The sequence below is a fragment of the Phyllobates terribilis genome, unplaced genomic scaffold (assembly GCF_046119375.1).
Source record: "Phyllobates terribilis strain yellow unplaced genomic scaffold, ASM4611937v1 Scaffold_2__4_contigs__length_985480577, whole genome shotgun sequence".
Lineage (NCBI taxonomy): Eukaryota > Metazoa > Chordata > Amphibia > Anura > Dendrobatidae > Phyllobates > Phyllobates terribilis.
Genome location: NW_027362762.1, coordinates 63,640,304 through 63,658,989, shown reverse-complemented (window position 1 = coordinate 63,658,989; position 18,686 = coordinate 63,640,304). Strand labels below are relative to the sequence as shown.

The window sequence follows — 18,686 nt, the reverse complement described above, 5'->3', positions numbered from 1 at the left end:
AGGGGCACACGCGCACCTAGTAACCCATTGTTTATCATGGTTACCACTCTGCTACGGTGAGCGGGAGGTTACCGCTCACTTTAGCAGGCTCGTAACCATGATAAACAACGGGTTACTAGGTGCGCGTGTGCCCCTAGTAACCCGATGTTTATCATGGTTACCAGCCTGATCGCTGCTCCCGCTGGTCACACACAGCGATGTGTGCTGACCAGTGGGAGGGCAACGACCAAAAAATGGTCCAGGACACTTTGCAGCGATCAGCGACCTCACAGCAGGGGCCTGATCGCTGCAAAGTGTCACACATAGCGACATCGCTGGTGAGGTCGCTGTTGCGTCACCAAAACCGTGACACAGCAGCGATCTCGCTAGCGATCTCGCTTTGTGAGACGGGGGCTTTACTCCCTTCCGAACTGTGGCAGATTTTCATTTTTGTGCTATCATTTTTTCCTCCCCTCCTTCCAAGAGTCATAACTTTTTTTTTTATTTTTGTCATTAACATAACCTTTTGAAGGTTTGTGTTTTTCATAGGGCAAGTTGTACTTATAAATAACACCATTCATTTTACCATACTACTGTATGTACTGAAAAACCTAAAAAAAAAAAAAAAAAAAAACACACACGATTGTGCGGTAAGAAGAATTTCCCCAGGTCAGTATGATTATGGCGATACCAAACTTGTAAGGTAGGGAAACATTTTTTTTCCCCTTGAATTTTTTCGAAGGAGATGCGGCGACTAAAAAAATGGCAATTCTTGAAATTAGACTTTTCTTTTGCTTTATGTAGTTTACAATGCAAGAAGAATGAAATGTATTAGAAACCAACCTCCTAAACTAATTTATAAGCAAGTTTCACTTTTCACAAGTCAGAAATCAGCTTAGATGATGGTTCAGAAGAAGAGAGGTTAGGATTATAGACCTGCCTTCAGATAGGCTCACAGACAGATTTATTATTAACTCATTTTGCAGTCTAAGTAAAGTTGTGCCCAAAAGTTTTGAGATGGACACAAATTTTGGTTTTCACATATTTTGCTGCCTCTGTATTTTTAGATGTTTTAGTTGAGTATTTCTATGGTCACTGAAGTACAATTATCGACATTTCATACATTTGTTTTTTTTTTTTTACACAAATGCAACAAGTTTACATAAAGACTCAATATTTAAAGTGTTGTCCCTTATTTTTCCAGACTTCTGTCCTCCACCCTAGCATGGTGGATATCAGCTTCGGGCCAGATCCTGACTGATGACTCATTCTGGTCTCATCAGTGCTTGGGGGATATCGCAATTTCTGTGGTTTTGTGTTTCTCCTCTTGCCTTTTTGAGGATTGACCACAGGTTTCCAATGGGATTGAGATCTGGGGAATTTCCTGGCCACAAACCAAAAATGTTAAATGTCTTCATGTTGGAAAAAACATCATCACCACATTGCTCTTGGATTGTTTGAAGAAGTTGCTCTTGGAGGATGTCTAGATCTCATTCTTTATTCATGGAAATATTCTTAGGCAAAATTAGGCGTGAGCCCCCTCCATGGATGAGAAGCCCCAACATAAGAATTTTCTCAGGATGCTTTGCTGTTGGCAGACTCAAGACACATGATAGTACTCACTTCTTCTGGAAAAATGATTGTCCAGAGAAGATGTTCCAGTCTGAAAGGGGCTTCATCAGAGAAAGTAACTTGACCCCAATCTTCTGCAATCCAATCCCTGTATTTCCTGCAGAATGTCAATCTGTCTTCAATATATTTCTTGGAGAGAAGTGGCTCCTTTGCTGTCCTTCTTGACAACAGATGCACTGCCATTTAATTGCTGCCATTTCTGAGCAAGCTCTGCACTGGTGTTGAACCGATCCCGTAGATGAATCCTCTTTAGGAGACGTCCTGGCACTGGCTGGACTTTCTTGGGTACTAAGCAGTCTTTTTCACAGTAATTGAACCAGTCTCTTTGAAGTTCTTGATGATCTGATGAATGGTTGATGTAGGGGCAATCTTACAAGCAGCAATGTCCTTGCCTGTAAATCCCTTTTGATCCAAAGCAGTGACAACTGAACATATTTCTTTGTTTTATTCTGTTAACCACTTATTTCCAATGATTTCAAGCACCAGCTTCCTTTTAAACCAACCAGTCTGTTCTTATAATTCAATCAGCATGACAGAGAAAATATCAGCTGCCTTGTCCTTGCTAACACTTATCACTTTGTCATGCTAATTGAATCATTTCAGCTGTCTTGTCCTCAAAACTTTCTGCTGCGCGAACGTGAAGATCACTTGAAATTATGTAAGTGGATCACATTGTAGCAGGGCTGAAATTCAGTGGAAAATGGGATTTTGTAATTAAGTTAATTTTCATGGCAATGAATAATGACTGCAATAATTCTAAAATGAAAAGTAATTAGATGAATTGCAAAAAATTGCAAATTGACAAGATAAAAACTAGAGCAGCAAACTTTGTGAAAACATAAATTTGTGTCAGTCTCAAAACTTTTAGCCACGTCTGAAAGATGAGGGTGCAGAAGTCAAAAGGTCTGAAAATTCTAATGAAACCCTATTGCAAAAATGCTGTCTAGACAAAACGACATGCAAAAAGGAAAAGAAGATACCCCCAAATGCTGAATTCTGATAGTTTCACTACATTTTCTACATGGTCTCCAAAACAACCTCCAATATAGGTTTATACTTCTATATTATACTTTGTACCTTCTCTTACTTTTGCACCAAAACTTCTTGCAATTTCTTGAAGCACGGCAGCCCCAGTTGTCGGATCAATTCCTCCAAACACCCACGAATCCCGATGACCGCCCAAAATTATATACCGGTCTGCAAAAGGTAGGACATCATAATAAATGCTATTTCTGTTACGGTGGTCTCTAACTAAAATAATATTAACATGTAGTACATAACACTGATGAGGAAAATGAGCTGAGCTGATATCCTTGATATCTGCCCAGCACTGAACGGCGCTGCTGCTAGTCCTTGCAATGTGTGTTCATGAATGTCATCCCAAGGAACAAGCCAATAATACAACATCATATTATGCTCTATATAATTAATGTACATTAACGATGAGTAACTTTGTAATTATATTACTTAGGATGATACTAATTTACAGACTGTATTATACTCCACAGCTGAATTTAAAATGCTGCTGATCGTTATTAGAAAGTCAACAAGCTGTACCCCTAAACAGCCAGGCTCCTATAACACAGCAAGACAGTGCATAGTCAAGAGTACTCTAAAGTGCCTGTTTTCTAGAATGTGACTTACCAGTACAAGCAGATATTGAACCTACAGAATAGTGAGTGAAGCTCTGGAGGATAATACAGGGTGTCACTCAGGATCAGTACAGAATAAGTAATGTAATTTATGTACACAGTGACTGCACCAGCAGAATAGTGAGTGCAGCTCTGGAGTATAATACAGGATGTAACTCAGGATAAGTAATGTAATGTATGTACACAGTGACCGCACCAGCAGAATAGTGAGTGCAGCTCTGGAGTATAATACAGGATGTAACTCAGGATCAGTAATGTAATGTATGTACACAGTAACTGCACCAGCAGACTAGTGAGTGCAGCTCTGATCAGCTGCTGCTCAGTGTGCTGATTACGGGTGTGATGGCTGCAGATCCTGCTGTGAGCTCCTGATCTCTCTGAGAACCAACACCTCTCCACCTGGGGATTTGCTCTCTCTCCTACCCAGGGAGGGAGCGGGTTTCTGGGATGAGTGATGGAGCCAAGTCCCAGGCTTCTGCTTCCCGAACCAGGCCGGCAGGGGGCAGGAGAAACCAGCAACCGGCCTGCACATCGGAGGACTCGTGGGTGAAGCGCTCCACCAGGAGTCGCAGCAATGTGGCTCCTACTCCCGCCGGGACTGTGGAGACTCCCAGAAGCCGCAAGGCTTCCAGCATGGAGGGTAAGTCTGACAGCGGCGTGCATGATGGCGCTCCTTCCGGAGGAAAGCTGAGTGCTCACGGAGGTGAGGCCGACCTCACTGAGGGGGGTTGGGCGCTGCAGGGACCCCGGGAGTCTGTGTCCACCTATGCCTCCCGGGTCATGATCCACCTCCGTGAGTATGAAGATGCAAGTAAGCTGGTCAGGAGACTTCGGGAGAAGCTGCGCTGTACAAGCGCAAAAGCTGCGGGGGCCTCCAAACAGAGGAAGACAAAGCTCCAGGCTGAGGTAAAGAGGCTGACCAGTGAGATTCACCTGCTGGAACTAAGGAAAGCCACCATCAGGGAGCAGAGTGGTCCATTCAAGGAAAAGCTGATAAATGAAGACCGCTACAGAGAAATGGCTGATACCAGAGAGCAAAGGCAGATGGGGCTGCAGCCTGAGAGCCAGGTGGATGATGAGAGTGATGATGACCAGCAGGAAGCCCCACCTAGCAGCCTGCAAAGTCACCCGCAGGCCACGTGCAGCGAGCTCCCTGCAGGACAGGCAGCAATGGCATCCGGTCGCAGTTCTGCCGGCTCTGGGGAGAACAGTGACAGCAGCGGCCAGGGAGGGGCGCTAATGGCCGAGATAAAGCTCCTGGAGTCCCCAGTGTGCCTCCAAAACTTCCATCTTGGTGACGATCTACCAGAAGAGGCACCTGGGGGCCACAAAAAGGCTAAGAAGACCAAGCCAAAGCTGCAGGAAGCGGTAAGCTATGTCTATGCCCCCCTCCCTGTACCCCATGAGTCGGCGGCAGGCTCAGCTCGCTGTATAAGCCCCGTTGCCCAGCCCAGCCCGGGTTCTGCTGTGGATCCGGTTCAAAGGCGCGGGGAGATTGCACAGCGCGGTAGTGAGGAAAAGAGCTCCATCTCTGCTTGTAGTAGCGGGGACACAGCAGGAAGTGCATCAGCCGAGAGGCTGGATAGTGAGGGCGGCCCGGCGGCGGGCGTTCCGTCAGGCCATGATGCTGTGGTGCGCTCCTCAGTGGGAGGGGGGAGCGGCCCGGTGTCGGGGGCAGCTCCGGTAGCCTCAGCGCCGCTGAATGCTGTTGCCGCTGATCACTTAGTTGAGGAGCGGAGGCAGTGTGAGGGGGCTGTCGGGGCTGAGCGTTCCAGTCCTCCCACCAAAGTGCTATTCTGTGTTGGCGCCGCTCGTCAGGAAGATCCTGATGCTAAAGATCAGCGGCGCCTCACAGCGGCTAAAGATCAGCGGCGCATCACTACAAATTCAAAACAGTGGAAATTACCGACTGATGATGTGGAGGGCACACATAAGACCAGGGGTGAGGTCGCCTCCAGTTCTATGGAGGTGACTCTGCCCCTTGTGCCTGATGCGGAGGTCAAAAGGTCATCCACCATTGTCACTGGTCCAGCAGGAATGAATGTGGTGGTGGGGGTGAATGAGGCCAATTCATTGTCTAGTGGTGTTGTTGCTGGTTTGGTGGAGGGTGAGATGGAGGTGGGTAATAGTGATGCTGTTGGGGCTGATGTAGTCACTGGTCCGGTTGCCCCCCGGGGGTGGCAACGCCTGTCCAGAGTTATGCCAGTGTCACCTCCGTGGAAAATAGGGCATCCTCCTCCTCCTCGTCTCCGGGCTTTGGGGACGGCATGTTGCAACGGCGCCTTCCGGAGGCTCTAAAGAAGGGGGAGAGATCACTAATGGTAGAGGGTCGAGAGGTTGATCTATCCTTCTGGATAGAGAGGCATGGCCTCAGGGCCTTCCGAGAGCAAAAAGGGGGGGGTACAGTGTGGTCCCTCCCAACAGCCGGGCCAGGCAGTGTGCGTAGGAATGTGGTCCATCTTCGGTGGAGGGGCAGTGATGCATGTCCTCCAAGGTCTAAAGTTGTGGAGCTCCTGCTGAGGATGGGCTTCAAGGCTATTGACATCTACGCTTTGATACATCCCTATTCCACGCCTGAGTTTGATGTCAGCTTTGTTCGGCCGGAGGGGCTTGAGCTCTTCTGGACGAATTATGAGTTGGCAAAAAATGAGCCCGGCTGGAGAGACTTTGCCGTTCAGGCAGTGTCTCGCCAAAACCAGATCAAGAAAGTGACCGTGATGACTCATAACTAGTGTTGAGCATTCCGATACTGTAATATCGGGTATCGGCCGATATTCGCGGTATCGGAGTTCCGATACTGAGTTCCGATATTTTTACAATATCGAATACCGTAATCGGAAGTTCCCATAATGCCTGCGCTCTGCAGTGTCTCTGAAGGATGACAAGCTGGATTTCAGCGCTCAGCTGCGATCCAGCCTGTCATCAGAATGCCATCCCAGCGTGGGAGAATTCTCCTGATTGTTTAAAAGCCGGCGGCTTTTTACCGCCCGCCGGCTTTTAAACAATCACTCAGCCCCATACTCACTTACCCGCAGCCTCCCATCCCGATCCTCCGCTCCCCTCGCCACCTCCCATCCCGATCATAAGTTAGGACCGGGAGGGGAGCACAGCACCAAGGAGCGGGGAGCGAAGGACCCGGGCGGGGAATCCGGCAATGAAAAGACTTCACCGCCGGCTTTCCCGTTCTGTGCTGCACTTTCCCGCCGGTTATTTCAAATGAACAGCTGAGGTATCAGGTGATGCTGATCAGCTGTTCATTTGAAGTCGCCGCGGTGCCCTCAGAGGGTTCATGTGAGTTCATGCTTGACTGCATTGCATGAACTCACATGAACTTTCCCACGGCCGCACAAGTCAGCCTCACCTCCCAGACCATCAGCCCGTCATGATTAGTGTGCGCGTGGTGTCTGTGCGATGTGTGCGGGTGTGTGCGCGGTGTCTGTGCAATGTATGCGGGTGTATGCGCGGTGTCTGTGCGATGTGTGCGGGATGTCTGCGGGTATCTGCGTGCAGGCAGACATAGGCCGATGTGACACTACTACTCCCATCGGCCTATGTCTGTCCCCCGTCCACTCGTGCCAGCAGGATCAGCTCGATGGGAGCAGTAGTTCCCATCAGCCTGATCCTGCTATTTAAATTGCCCTACTGTGTCCCCAATTTTAAATACATTTCATTGGTGGCCAGTGGTTACCTAAAATAAATTAGTTTATACATTACCTGTCCCTGCCGATCGCCACCTAAAATAAAGTAAAAAATAAAAAACTACACCTATACTCACCTAGACACCTAATTCCCCGAAGCCATCGATCTCCTGTAATAAAATCTAAAATAATAAACCACAACCTTATCCTTACCCCTCCGTAGTAGTCCACAAGTGCCCCACGATGATCTCCAGTTTAGAGCAGCCACATAGAATGTGACCGCTCTGAACCGCTGCCGCCGCTAGAATGACGGGGCCGTAAAGCAGCCCCGTCACTGCATAAGCGGGTTCGCCGGAGTTCAGGCAGCGCTGCTCCGGTCAGCTCCTTTACGGCCCTGCTGTACCGTGAGAAATTCCCACGGTACAGCAGTGCCGTAAAGGAGGTCTCCGGAGCTGCGCTGACTGAATGCACTCCGGTGACCTCAGTCAGTGGCTCCCGCTGCCGGGAGCGGACGTGTTCCCGGCAGTGTGAGCTTACAGCAGCCATGCACAGCTGTCACCATCTCCAGATGTGACAGCTGTGCATGGGAGATCAGCGCAGGAACGTGGACAGGTAACTATTTTTTTTAGTAAGCTAAGAATTAAATAAAATGGTCTGTTTTATTTCAAATAAATTATTTTTTTCTGGGTGTAGTGTGTGTTTTTTTCTTTTTAACACTTTGTAGGTTAGTAATGGGGGTGTCTTATAGACGCCCATCATTACTAACCTGGGCTTCTTGGCAGCTGGCGCTGACATGAACTCCAACCCTATTACCCCACTGCCACCGCTACAGGGCAGTGGGAAGAGCGAGGCTAAGTGCCAGAATTGGCACATCCAATGGATGCGCAATTTCTGGGGCGGCTGACGGCTGGTGTTTCTAGCCTGGGAGGGGGCCAATATTCATGGCACCCTTCCTGGGCTATTAATATCAGCCCCCAGCAGTCTGCCTAGCCTTTGCTAGCTATTAAAATAGGGGGGACCCCATGTCATTTTTTGAGGGGGGGTCCCCCATTTTAATAGCTAGTAAAGGCTAGGTATTCAGCTGGGGGTTCATATTAGTAGCCTGGGAAGCTCCGTGGGTATTACCCTCTTCCCAGACTTCAAACATCTGCCCCAGCCGTCTGCTTAACCTCCGCTAGAGACTAAAATTATGGGGATCCCCACGCCAATTTTTTTTTTTATAAATCCTTTATTTTAACACTAAATGACAAGTACAGTAACCAACACTATCACTGTACTTATTATATATGTGACTGACATGCTTCTATCTATCTAATCTATGTGTGAAGCTCTATTCTTTCTGTTCTAAATTGTCGGGTACCGGTATATGCCGCTGCTGAATTGCCGGCTTTTCATGTTTCACTGTGAGCACTGTTCCCATCGATTTGGGCAACCACCTCCCCCAATACATTCTACATTATTGTTAGTTGTTTTCCTTCATGTAGAATTAACCTACAAGGAAAGAAAGGGTTTATTTTCATTCCGATATTTGTGTCCCATTGACTTGCATTGGTTTCCGGTATCGGAATCGGTGATATCCGATACTTTTTGGGTATCGGCCCGATCCAATCCGATCCGATATTTCTGGATATCGGAAGGTATCGCTCAACACTACTCATAACGAGTCGCTTTCTTGTTATGACATCATGACGTGGCTTGGTCGGTATGGAGAGGTGGTGGAGATGCCAAAGAAAAACCGCGACGAGTTTGGTATCTGGTCAGGGGCCCGGACGTTTATGGTAAAACTTAAGCGTTCAGGTGGTACGGTTGCCCACATTCCATCATCTGCCTTCCTGGGTAGAGATCGTATCCTGGTCTTCTACCAGGGGCAACCGAAGCTCTGTCACAGGTGCGGCGACCCCACACACTTCAGTGCAAACTGCACTGTGCAGAAATGTGCGTTGTGTGGGGGTGTCGGCCATCTTGCTGCCTCTTGTGTGGAGATTAGGTGCCACTAGTGTGGTGAGTTAGGTCACCCATTCAGCCGTTGTCCTCACTCCTTCGCTAATGCAGTCGAGACCCCGGTGGGAGAAAGCCATGAGGCCGATTCTGCTGGGGAGGGGACTAGCAGGGGTGGGGGAGCGGAGGGGCCAGGGAAGAAAAGCAATAAAAAGACGCCTGCCCAGCTGAGGCGTGTAGACAAGCGCAGGCAGGAGAGGGAGCGGAGCGAGCCCCAGACTACCGGGGCGGCCCCTGTCCTGGATGCCAGTGTTGCTGCTGAGACCCCGAGGGATGATGAGTTGAATGAGGAGGTCAGGAGGATCCACAGGGAGGAAACTGCCTCTGCCTCAGAATCCTCCCATTATGAAAGTATGGATGAGGATAATAAGCGGTGGCTAGAGAACAAGCGTAAGCTCGGCACCAAAAAGAAGAGAAAGAAGGGAGATAAAACATCTTTTCTCACTCTGACCAAGGTACCTAAGGAAGGTAAAACTGACTCCCCTCTAGTTGGTCTTTCTAACCGGTTCCAAGCCCTTGATAACATCTCTTCCTCTGAAGAGGAGGCTGAGGGTGAGGTTCCGGCTTCGGCGGAGCTTACAGGGGGCGCCGAGTCTCCTCCTCCTGGGGATGCAAGGCCCTTGGGGGAGGGACTGGCCCAGAGTCCGGAGACGAGGACGAAAAAAGAAGGAAAAATGTGGGGATGGACACCTCTGTGTCATTAAAGAGGGGGAAGGATTCCTCGTCTGAGGCAGAGGATAAGGGGAGTGGGAAGAAGAAAGCCATCTAACTCAATCACCAGTGATGGCGGTACCCACTCCGTTGACGCTGGCGTCCATTAATGTCGCCAGCATTAAGTCAAATATGGCTAGATTTGCGGCCTTTGATTTTCTCAGCCGGGTTGAAGCTGACATTTTCTTTTTGCAAGAGACCAGGCTGCCAAATAAGGCAGAGGTGTTTATAGCTAAGAGGGAGTGGAGACTCAGGCCCTCCTATTGGTCTCTTGCGGCCGAGCCATATAGCGGAGTGGCGGTCCTTTTTACCGCACCGGTAGAATGCCGATGGGTTATTGAGTTAGAAATGGGGAGGTGCCTGATATTAGATGTCCTCATGAAGGGACAGGAGCTTCGGCTCATTAACATCTATGGTCCCCAATCTAAGTGGGACCGGAAGTGTCTCTTTAAGAGGATCAAGCCCTACCTTTTTACGAGTCGGCAGGTTATTTTTGGAGGGGACTTCAACATTGTCACGAGGCCCCGGGATAGAGGAGGTTCCAGAGACAAGCTGACTTATGATAGCGTCGCCCTTAATAGTATAGCTAGTGAGGCTCGCCTGGTGGATGTCCACATCCGGCACACCGCAGGCCACGAGGGGTTCACCTATCATAGAGGTAACTGTAGGTCCAGGATAGACAGGTTTTATTTAAAGGAGGAAGCCGTCTCTTCAGCAGTATCTGTTGTTGAGGTGGAGTTCTCCGATCACTGTATGATTTTGTTTTCCCTGAATGTTACAGAGACCCCCCGGATGGGAAGAGGCTTTTGGAGGCTCAATTAGTCTCTCTTGGAAGAAGCGGAGATAAGACAGTCCTTTGAGGATTTTCTTCAGAGCCAGGTACCCTTACTGGATCTTTGTAGTAGTAAGTCAGAGTGGTGGGAGATGTTCAAGAAAAGGGTGGCCAGATTCTTCCGCCAGCTCTGGAGCCTGGACAGGTATCGCCTGTATCACGGCCTGAGGAGGAAACTCGAGCATCTTGTCTCAACTGGAGATAGCCGTGAGGAGATCTCCAGAGTGAAATCTTTGCTAATGAGGTGTCAGTATGATAGACATGCATCTTTGGTTTTTGAGAGGGATTATGTGAAGTACCGCTCGCCCGACCCTTACAGAAACTGCAAGATGTCAGTGAATAGTAAAGTTGTTACAGGACTGGTTGACACTGCGGGGTCCCTGAAAAGATCCAGATCAGGGATCCTGGAGGTCGTCAGATCCTTCTACTCGCACCTCTTGGGGAAGAGGGATCTGGATTGGGATGAGATGTCGGCTTTTCTGGCAGAAGCCGTCCCCGAACCAGGGGTAGACCCCTCTCTTGGCGTTTTGACAGAGATGATCAGGGAAGAGGAAGTTAAGTTGGCGATTGAAGGGCTTGCCCTAAAGAAATCTCCCGGTCCAGATGGCTTAACATCTGAATTCTATAAGACCTTTAAGGACGCCTTGGTTCCTATCTCGACACTGAGGTATTCAATGAGTGTCTTTCCTCGGGCACTCTGCCAAAGTCAATGAGGAGGTCTGCCCTGATCATCTTGTCAAAGGGTAAGGACTCATCTTGCATTGAGAATTGGCGTCCCATAGCGCTTCTCAATGCAGAAAGGAAGGTTTTGGCAAAGGTGCTGTTGAATCGGCTGGTGAAATTTGCGCCCCGGCTCCTTTCGGGGGCCCAGCATTGCTCTGTTCCGGGCCGCAGTACAATTAGTGCTGTACTCTGTGTCTGAGAGGCGGTGAAGCAGGGTAGGGCTGGCCACTGGAAGGGGTACATGCTGTCATTGGACCAGGCAAAAGCGTTTGACCGGGTTAATCATAAGTACATCTGGTCTGTCCTTCTGAGGTATGGCCTGCCGGGGGGTTCGTTGATTGGCTTATGACCTTGTACGCTGGGGCAGAGAGTTTCCCGCTTGTGAACGGTTGGATTGGCAGCTCTTTTGAGGTTGGGTGTGGTGTTCGCCAGGGTTGTCCCTTGAGCCCGCTGCTGTACGTGTTTGCGATTGACCCGCTTCTTAGGAGGGTGGAGCGTGGACCGTTGGCTGGGATTGGGATGGACCAGGCAGCACCGGAAGCCACTCTCAAAGTCATGGCGTATGCCGATGATGTCACTGTTTTTGTTTCCTCTGATGGGGAGACAGAATGGCTGATGTCAGAGGTAAATCGCTACTCAGAGGCATCCGGGTCCAAGATCAACCGGGATAAGTGTGAGAGTCTCTGGTTGGGAGGAGATCTTGGTTTTGATCTCCCGGACACCCTTCCAGTACCCAAAGTCTCTGCAAAAGTTCTTGGCATCGAATTTGGCCAGGGGGATCACCACAAACAAAATTGGGACAGCAGGCTAGAGATCGCCACTCAGAAGGTGAACCAATGGAAGGGTTGGTCTTTGACCCTAAGGGAAAGGATAAACCTGATCAAAACTTACCTGCTCCCTTTGCTGATCTATCTGGGCAGTGTGTGCATCTTGCCGGAGCCTCTCTGGACTCGACTCTACAGTTTGTTCTTCCAACTGTTATGGGGGGATAGACTGAACCTGGTCAAGAGGGAGGTTACTTACCGTACGAGGAGACTAGGAGGGTTGGGTATGGTCAACCCTGTGGTATTCCTTGTGAATACCTTCATTAAGATCAATATTGCAAACCTCTGGAAAGAGAGGGCTCCTCCGTGGGTATTCTCCTGTAAGGGATGGTTTCAGTCTTTCTTCCAGGAATGGGAGACAGGAGGGCAAGTGAAGGACCTACGCACACCGCATGGACATCTCCCGGCTTACGCTACCGTGGTTCTGAAGGTAATTCGCTGGTGGGGTCTGGGAATGTGGGAGGTCAGGACTCTGCCGAGGAAGCTCCTTGACAAAAGGGTTCTGTTGACCCATTTTCAGAGGCCTCTGGCGCTCAGGGATTGCTCAAGTCGGGATCTTGGGGTGGGTCTGCATCTTTTGAATTCTATCAGGATCCCCTCGAAGTTTTGGGACTTGGCTTGGCGCTGCTTCCATGGGAAACTGTGTGTGAGGGACAATCTGAAGTGTAGGAGCTCTGAGGACAGGAACTGTCCTCGGGAGCATTGTGGTACCATGCTGGAAAGCATGGACCACTTCCTGCTTCGTTGTCCCTTTAACACAGAGGTGTACAACAGGGTGGGCGCCTCCATTGGCTGGCCCCGGCTGGCCGGTCTCTTTTATGCGGAATGGGCCTATGGAGCATTCGGGGACCTGGGTTGTCGGGACTGCTGCACCTTATTTCTAGTTAGCGCAGTGGTTAGGTATCACACGTGGAACGCACAGTGCTTAGTATCGACGCAACGGAAAATCCTCCCTGTGGACGATGTGTTTAGGACCATACTCGGTGACCTGGTGAAGGTGCGTTCTCTGGAGTATGAGAGACTGGGTACACGGAGGGCCGCTATCCTCTGGAGGGGCTTTTCTTTTAGTGTGCCCTAGTCCGGTCATCTCCTCTCCTGGTGGTGGGCTGCTGCTGACACCATAGATTTTTGTTTTGTTTTGATCAGTAGACAGTGATGTAGGGCTGCAGGCACCGAACTTGAGCTTTGTCAGTTGTGGTTATTGTATTGTTTTTTTCTGTATATATTGTATATATGGGTTTGGGTGTAGGTGTTAGGTTGGGTGGAGGGAAAAGGGGGGAGGTGGGTTCATCTTGAGGGACACTGGTTATTTGGGTGAAAAACTGGCACTGCCTGATCTAGCCTATGGAAGTTGGATATAGGCATGAGACGCAGGACCTGCTCTCAGGTCAGTGCCGGGGAGGGACTGGTGGGCTTGAGTGTGGGGGGGTTTGTTTTGTCTTATATATATTTGTATAGTTAGTATTTCTTTTATATTAATTTAAAAAAAAATTGTATATATTTGTCAGCTATTGTTTATTTTGTTTATGTTTATTTTATTTTATTTATTGTTTGTGGTTATTATTTTCTTTGGTAACCGGACCAGATGTCATGGTGTAGGTAGTTATTATTGTGTATATATGTATAATATGTGTGTGAGGAGAGAGGGAGCGGCTGGACCAGTTCATTACATTGCTTATTTTCTGGTTATTAATTTTGTTATGTTTTTCATTTTTATAATAAAAAGATCTACAGGATGTAACTCAGGATCAGTAATGTAATGTATTTACACAGTGACCGCACCAGCAGAATAGTGAGTGCAGCTCTGGAGTATAATACAGGATGTAACTCAGGATCAGTAATGTAATGTATGTACACAGTGACCGCACCAGCAGAATAGTGAGTGGAGCTCTGGGGTATAATACAGGATGTAACTCCGGATCAGTAATGTAATGTATGTACACAGTGACCGCACCAGCAGAATAGTGAGTGCAGCTCTGGAGTATAATACAGGATGTAACTCAGGATCAGTAATGTAATGTATGTACACAGTGACTGCACCAGCAGAATAGTGAGTGCAGCTCTGGGGTATAATACAGGATGTAACTCAGGATAAGTAATGTAATGTATGTACACAGTGACTGCTCCAGTAGAATAGTGAGTGCAGCTCTGGGGTATAATACAGGATGTAACTCAGGATCAGTAATGTAATGTATATATACACAGTGACTCAGATGTTTCTATAGGTGCATTCTATATCTACACTGTTAATGATTATCCTGAGTTAGACACCACTGTGCACTAAGGGTTTTGATCAGGAATGGAGTCAGGGCCCCAGAACTATAATTTTGCCATTATCTGGGTCCCATCTGCCCTATCCACCATCCTAGTGAACCATCCATCTAGTTAGGTACATACCCGGTTCCACAGCTCCCCGGATGGTGCCGATGACATCATAAATCCTTGTGACCTCATTGTTGTTGTACACGTGCATCCTGACTTGTCTGAAATGTTAATTTAAGATTTTTTATTAATGCATGTGAATAATTACACACTAATAAAAATAAGCAAACTCTAAAAAAATTCTGTGTGTATAAAACTGATGGCAGAGAGCGAGCACTTCGCACAGTAGCATTCTAGAATGACTCGCTGCAGGTCATACGATTATACAGAGTCAGCAGCTTTTATCTCTGTGAATGGGGGCGTGGGACAGGTTACGGGTTACAGGCATACAGTGAACGCTGGCTGGAATTTCACTTCTCTATGTTGTAACCATGAACAATGCGTTCTGCAGCAGCTGAGATACAAGGAGATATGCTGTCCACACCTACGGAGCAGACGAGAGGCTTATACAGTGCCATAAACTCATGCAATCATTGAAAATAAAGGAAAGACTACACTAAAGTGGTTATAGGGGCTTAAAAAATAGGATTATTCCCCCCCAAAAAAAAAACAGCTCCACACCTGTTCAAAGGTTGTAAGTGGTACTGCATCTCATTTCTGTCCACTTATACTGGCACGAAAAAAAGGCAACTTTGTTTTTTGAAAATCTTTTTCACGTGATGCACTTTTGCGCTAACATTTTCTACATCCATCTTTTTTGGGGAAAGCCTCTATACTTAAGTCCCCCGTTAATATATTTGTAGTCTGATCAACAGATGTACAATAAAGAGGTTCCCCTTGTTTCATATAAGTAAAAGGAGAAGTAAAAGGAGTGCATGACCGGCCCTGCTCACAGATGTAACGTTAGCACGTATGCTGCAAAAAGCTCCCAGCATACGCGCTAAGCATATCCAGACAACACGGTCCCACAAATAGGGACTTTTATTCTATACAGGAGGTTTTTTACAACTTATGGGAGACGTCTACCATTGTACGCCTAGAAGCCTGAAGAACTCTTGACGATACTCCTCAAGGAAAAGCTTCTGTCTGACGAATATTTTAGAAACTTTCCCTTCCCAACGGACATGTAAAACAGAGGACGTTTTTAACCCGGACCAAACAAAATAATAATATAACATGTTATCACCTACACACAAAATAGGTGATTACTAAAGATTAGGGTTTGACGACTGAGACCCCCATCAATCGGCATCTAAATGATACAGCAGTTGCGCATGCGCAAGACTGACTGAGGACGGTGCCCTGCACTCTCCGGAAATCCTGTAGAAACTGAATGAAGCAGCAGTGCGCATGTGTGACTGCTGAGACCCCCTCTGAGTGAACTGGGAACTTTTGTCCCCCCTATTGAAAGCAGTAGCGGTTGTGCATGCGCACTGCAGACTCATTCATTCTCTGTGGGACTATGGGAGATGAGTGTTGTACTCAGTCATCTCTATCAGTCCTATAAACCTTGGAAGAAATGGCTGGGCGCATACATGACCACCTCTATATTGAAGAGGGGGACACAAGTTTCCCATTTTCTCAGTCAGTGGTGGTCTCATTGGTCGCATCCCCTCACTGTCCCGTAGACTCGATCACATGTTATAGTCGAATGTTGCAGTAAATATCTTGTCACCAAAAGCTCTTATGGAAAGAAGCTGTTTTACTTGCATAATATCGTCAAAAAACAGAGTCTCGAGGTAAAGTGGTTTCCATAATGCAACATTCATGGCCATTCTGGAGGATAATTTGAACCCAGCAGTACCTTAAACGCCTCCTTGTGTGGGCGTCTGGTACTGCAAGTCAGCTTCGTGGGAACTGCAGTACCTGCAACGGTCACTTGTCATGGATGGTCTTCTCTAAAGTATCCATCACATTCTTTATTTGTTGCATTCCTTTTTAATATTTCTATCTATACAATTAGCAAAAAATTAATGAAAGAATAGACAAATCAGAGCTTTGGATTTACCGTTTGGAGACGCCTGAAAATCCAGGTCCAATGTTATAGGAGACATTAAGATTTCCTTTCCATGAAGCCGGTGATGCCGGACCTCCTATTAACCTGGAGGAAGATGATATGTGTATTAATTGGAGCATCTATAATCAATTAATGTAACAAATGGGAGAAAAATGGAGCCATAGGCAATATCCACATATCCTATCATCACGGACAGGACTACACTAAAAAATAACATATATACAGTAGATAACACAGGATCCATCATTCACCATAGGTGATGTCACAGCTCACCTCCTCCTCCTGTACAATGACTGATAACACCTCTATATACAGTAGATAACACAGGATCCACCATTCACAATAGATGATGTCACAGCTCACCTCCTCCTTCTGTACAATGACTGATAACCCCTCTATATACAGTAGATTTTTTTGTTTTACTACTACTTCATAGTAGAGACTCTATTAAAATATAACTTTTAATAAATAATTTAAAATCACTGGGATAATCCCCAAAACACTGGGGTGAACACCAAATTATAGACTAATCAGAGACGAGCTTTGTATGAGTAAATAACACTTGTCACATGGATGCTACAGTGTGTAATAAAGTGCCAAATAGGTAATAGTTCATATCCCACCAATTTAGACGTGGAGACGTAGTAGTCAGTCGAGCCCCATAAGTAGCTGGTAACTGGGTAGACACACTTCTAACCTTGTCGTGTCCCCTGTAGTGGCTCCCGCCCCAACAATGGCAGTACCCAAGTATCGTATCGTGCTAATTCTGTTTTTTTGGGGAGGTGATGTAATCAAAAACAGTGATTTTGCCATTACCATTATTTTTTTTTCCCCATTACGATGTTCACATTTTTGGATAATTAATTTTATATTTTATTAGTTGGCAATTAAGCACACTGATACCGAATATGTTAAGTTTTTTTTTTGTTGTCGTTTTTTTTCCAGATTTCAATATTTACATTTGGGGAAAAGGGTGATTTAAACTTTTATATTTTTGAAAAAATATTTTTTAAAATGGTTTTTTTGCAACTTTAAAAAGTCTCCTTATGAGTGTTAAACCTGCGATTGCTTGATTGCCAATAAAATACACTGCAATACTGTAGTAAAATGATGAGTAGTAACATGACAAACATGAGGACCCTCAGTAGGTTCAGGGAAAGAAGGGCGATGGGCTTCCTAAAAGACTGCCCTCCATTCCTAACCTTTTAAATATCACTCCGATCACAGCAGGTATTCTCAGGTGCCGGCTGTATAGCACAGCTCCTGAGCCCGCTCCATACAGCATGTCAGCTGTACTTGAACAATTGGTGATGCCAAGGAGTTAATCATTGTAGAATTATAAAAGTTATTTAACTTTGTCATACACTTTGTGTAGCAATTCCTCCCCACTTTCAAGGTCTCGGCTTACTGTGAATGGGGATATCAGGATGTTTCCCACTACTAGGAGTGTACAGTCGTATCCAGTCTTATGTTGTGCACCGTGGACAATTTATCAAGATCTCTGGAGATGGACTTGTAACCACCTTGAGATGGTTGATATTTTTCAACAATTTTGGTTCTCAAGTTCTCAGACAGTTCTCTTCTCCTCTTTCTGTTCTCCATGCTTAGAACACAGACATACAATGCAAAGATTGAGTCAACTTCCCCCCTTTTTATCTAGTTTCAGGTGTGATTTTTATATTGCTCACACCTGTTACTTGCCACGGTTGAGTGAGAACGAGCATCACATGCTTGAAACAAAGTTCTTTACCCACAATTTTGGAAAGGTGCCAACAATTTTGTCCGGCCCATTTTTGGAGAATTATGTGAAATTATGTCCAATTTGCCTTTTTTTCTCGTGTTGTTCCGATACACAAAGGAAATAAACATGTGTATAAAAAACATGTGTTATTGCAATAATTTTCTGGGAGAAATACTTCATTTTCTGGAACAATTTTCAAGGTTACCAAAACTCTCAGCCATGACTGTAAATGTAACAGAACCACAAAACGCTCTCCCCTTTCCTTTCTCATAGTGTGTTACAATGTATTTGTGCAGGTCTATGCTCACAAATAGGTGGTTTCACTGCAGTTTTTGCTGATGTGGTACCAGTTAATCTCTGCATTTTAGGAAATTACATTTGTCAGAGTTCTTACATGCATGGCTGTGTGCACACAGAGTCTTTTTGTAGAGTTTTTGGAGCAGAACCTAAGCATAGACTCCAAGTTTTTAAGGAGTTTTGAATTGTTTCCACTCAATTTGCACTAAAAAAAAAATCTCCAGGAAAAACTCAGAGTACACATACCCACACTAGCCAAAAAGACAAATTTCCTTAGAACCATCCGGACCACAAAAAGGAGCAGTTTATGCAAATCTGTG

At 46.6% G+C, this 18,686-nt stretch overlaps 1 protein-coding gene across 2 annotated transcripts in view; it reads right to left on the bottom strand.

Annotated features, from left to right (window-relative positions):
- Positions 1-18,686, bottom strand: part of LOC141192769 (N-acetylated-alpha-linked acidic dipeptidase 2-like) — an 84,011-nt gene that overhangs the window by 39,355 nt on the left and 25,970 nt on the right. For both annotated transcript variants that reach the window (XM_073662055.1, XM_073662054.1), the window contains exons 8-10: positions 16,320-16,412; positions 14,387-14,472; positions 2,689-2,808 (exon numbers count right to left, since the gene is read on the bottom strand). In XM_073662055.1, the coding sequence (XP_073518156.1) occupies positions 2,689-2,808; positions 14,387-14,472; positions 16,320-16,412 (299 nt within the window). The remainder of the gene's footprint in view (positions 1-2,688; positions 2,809-14,386; positions 14,473-16,319; positions 16,413-18,686) is intronic.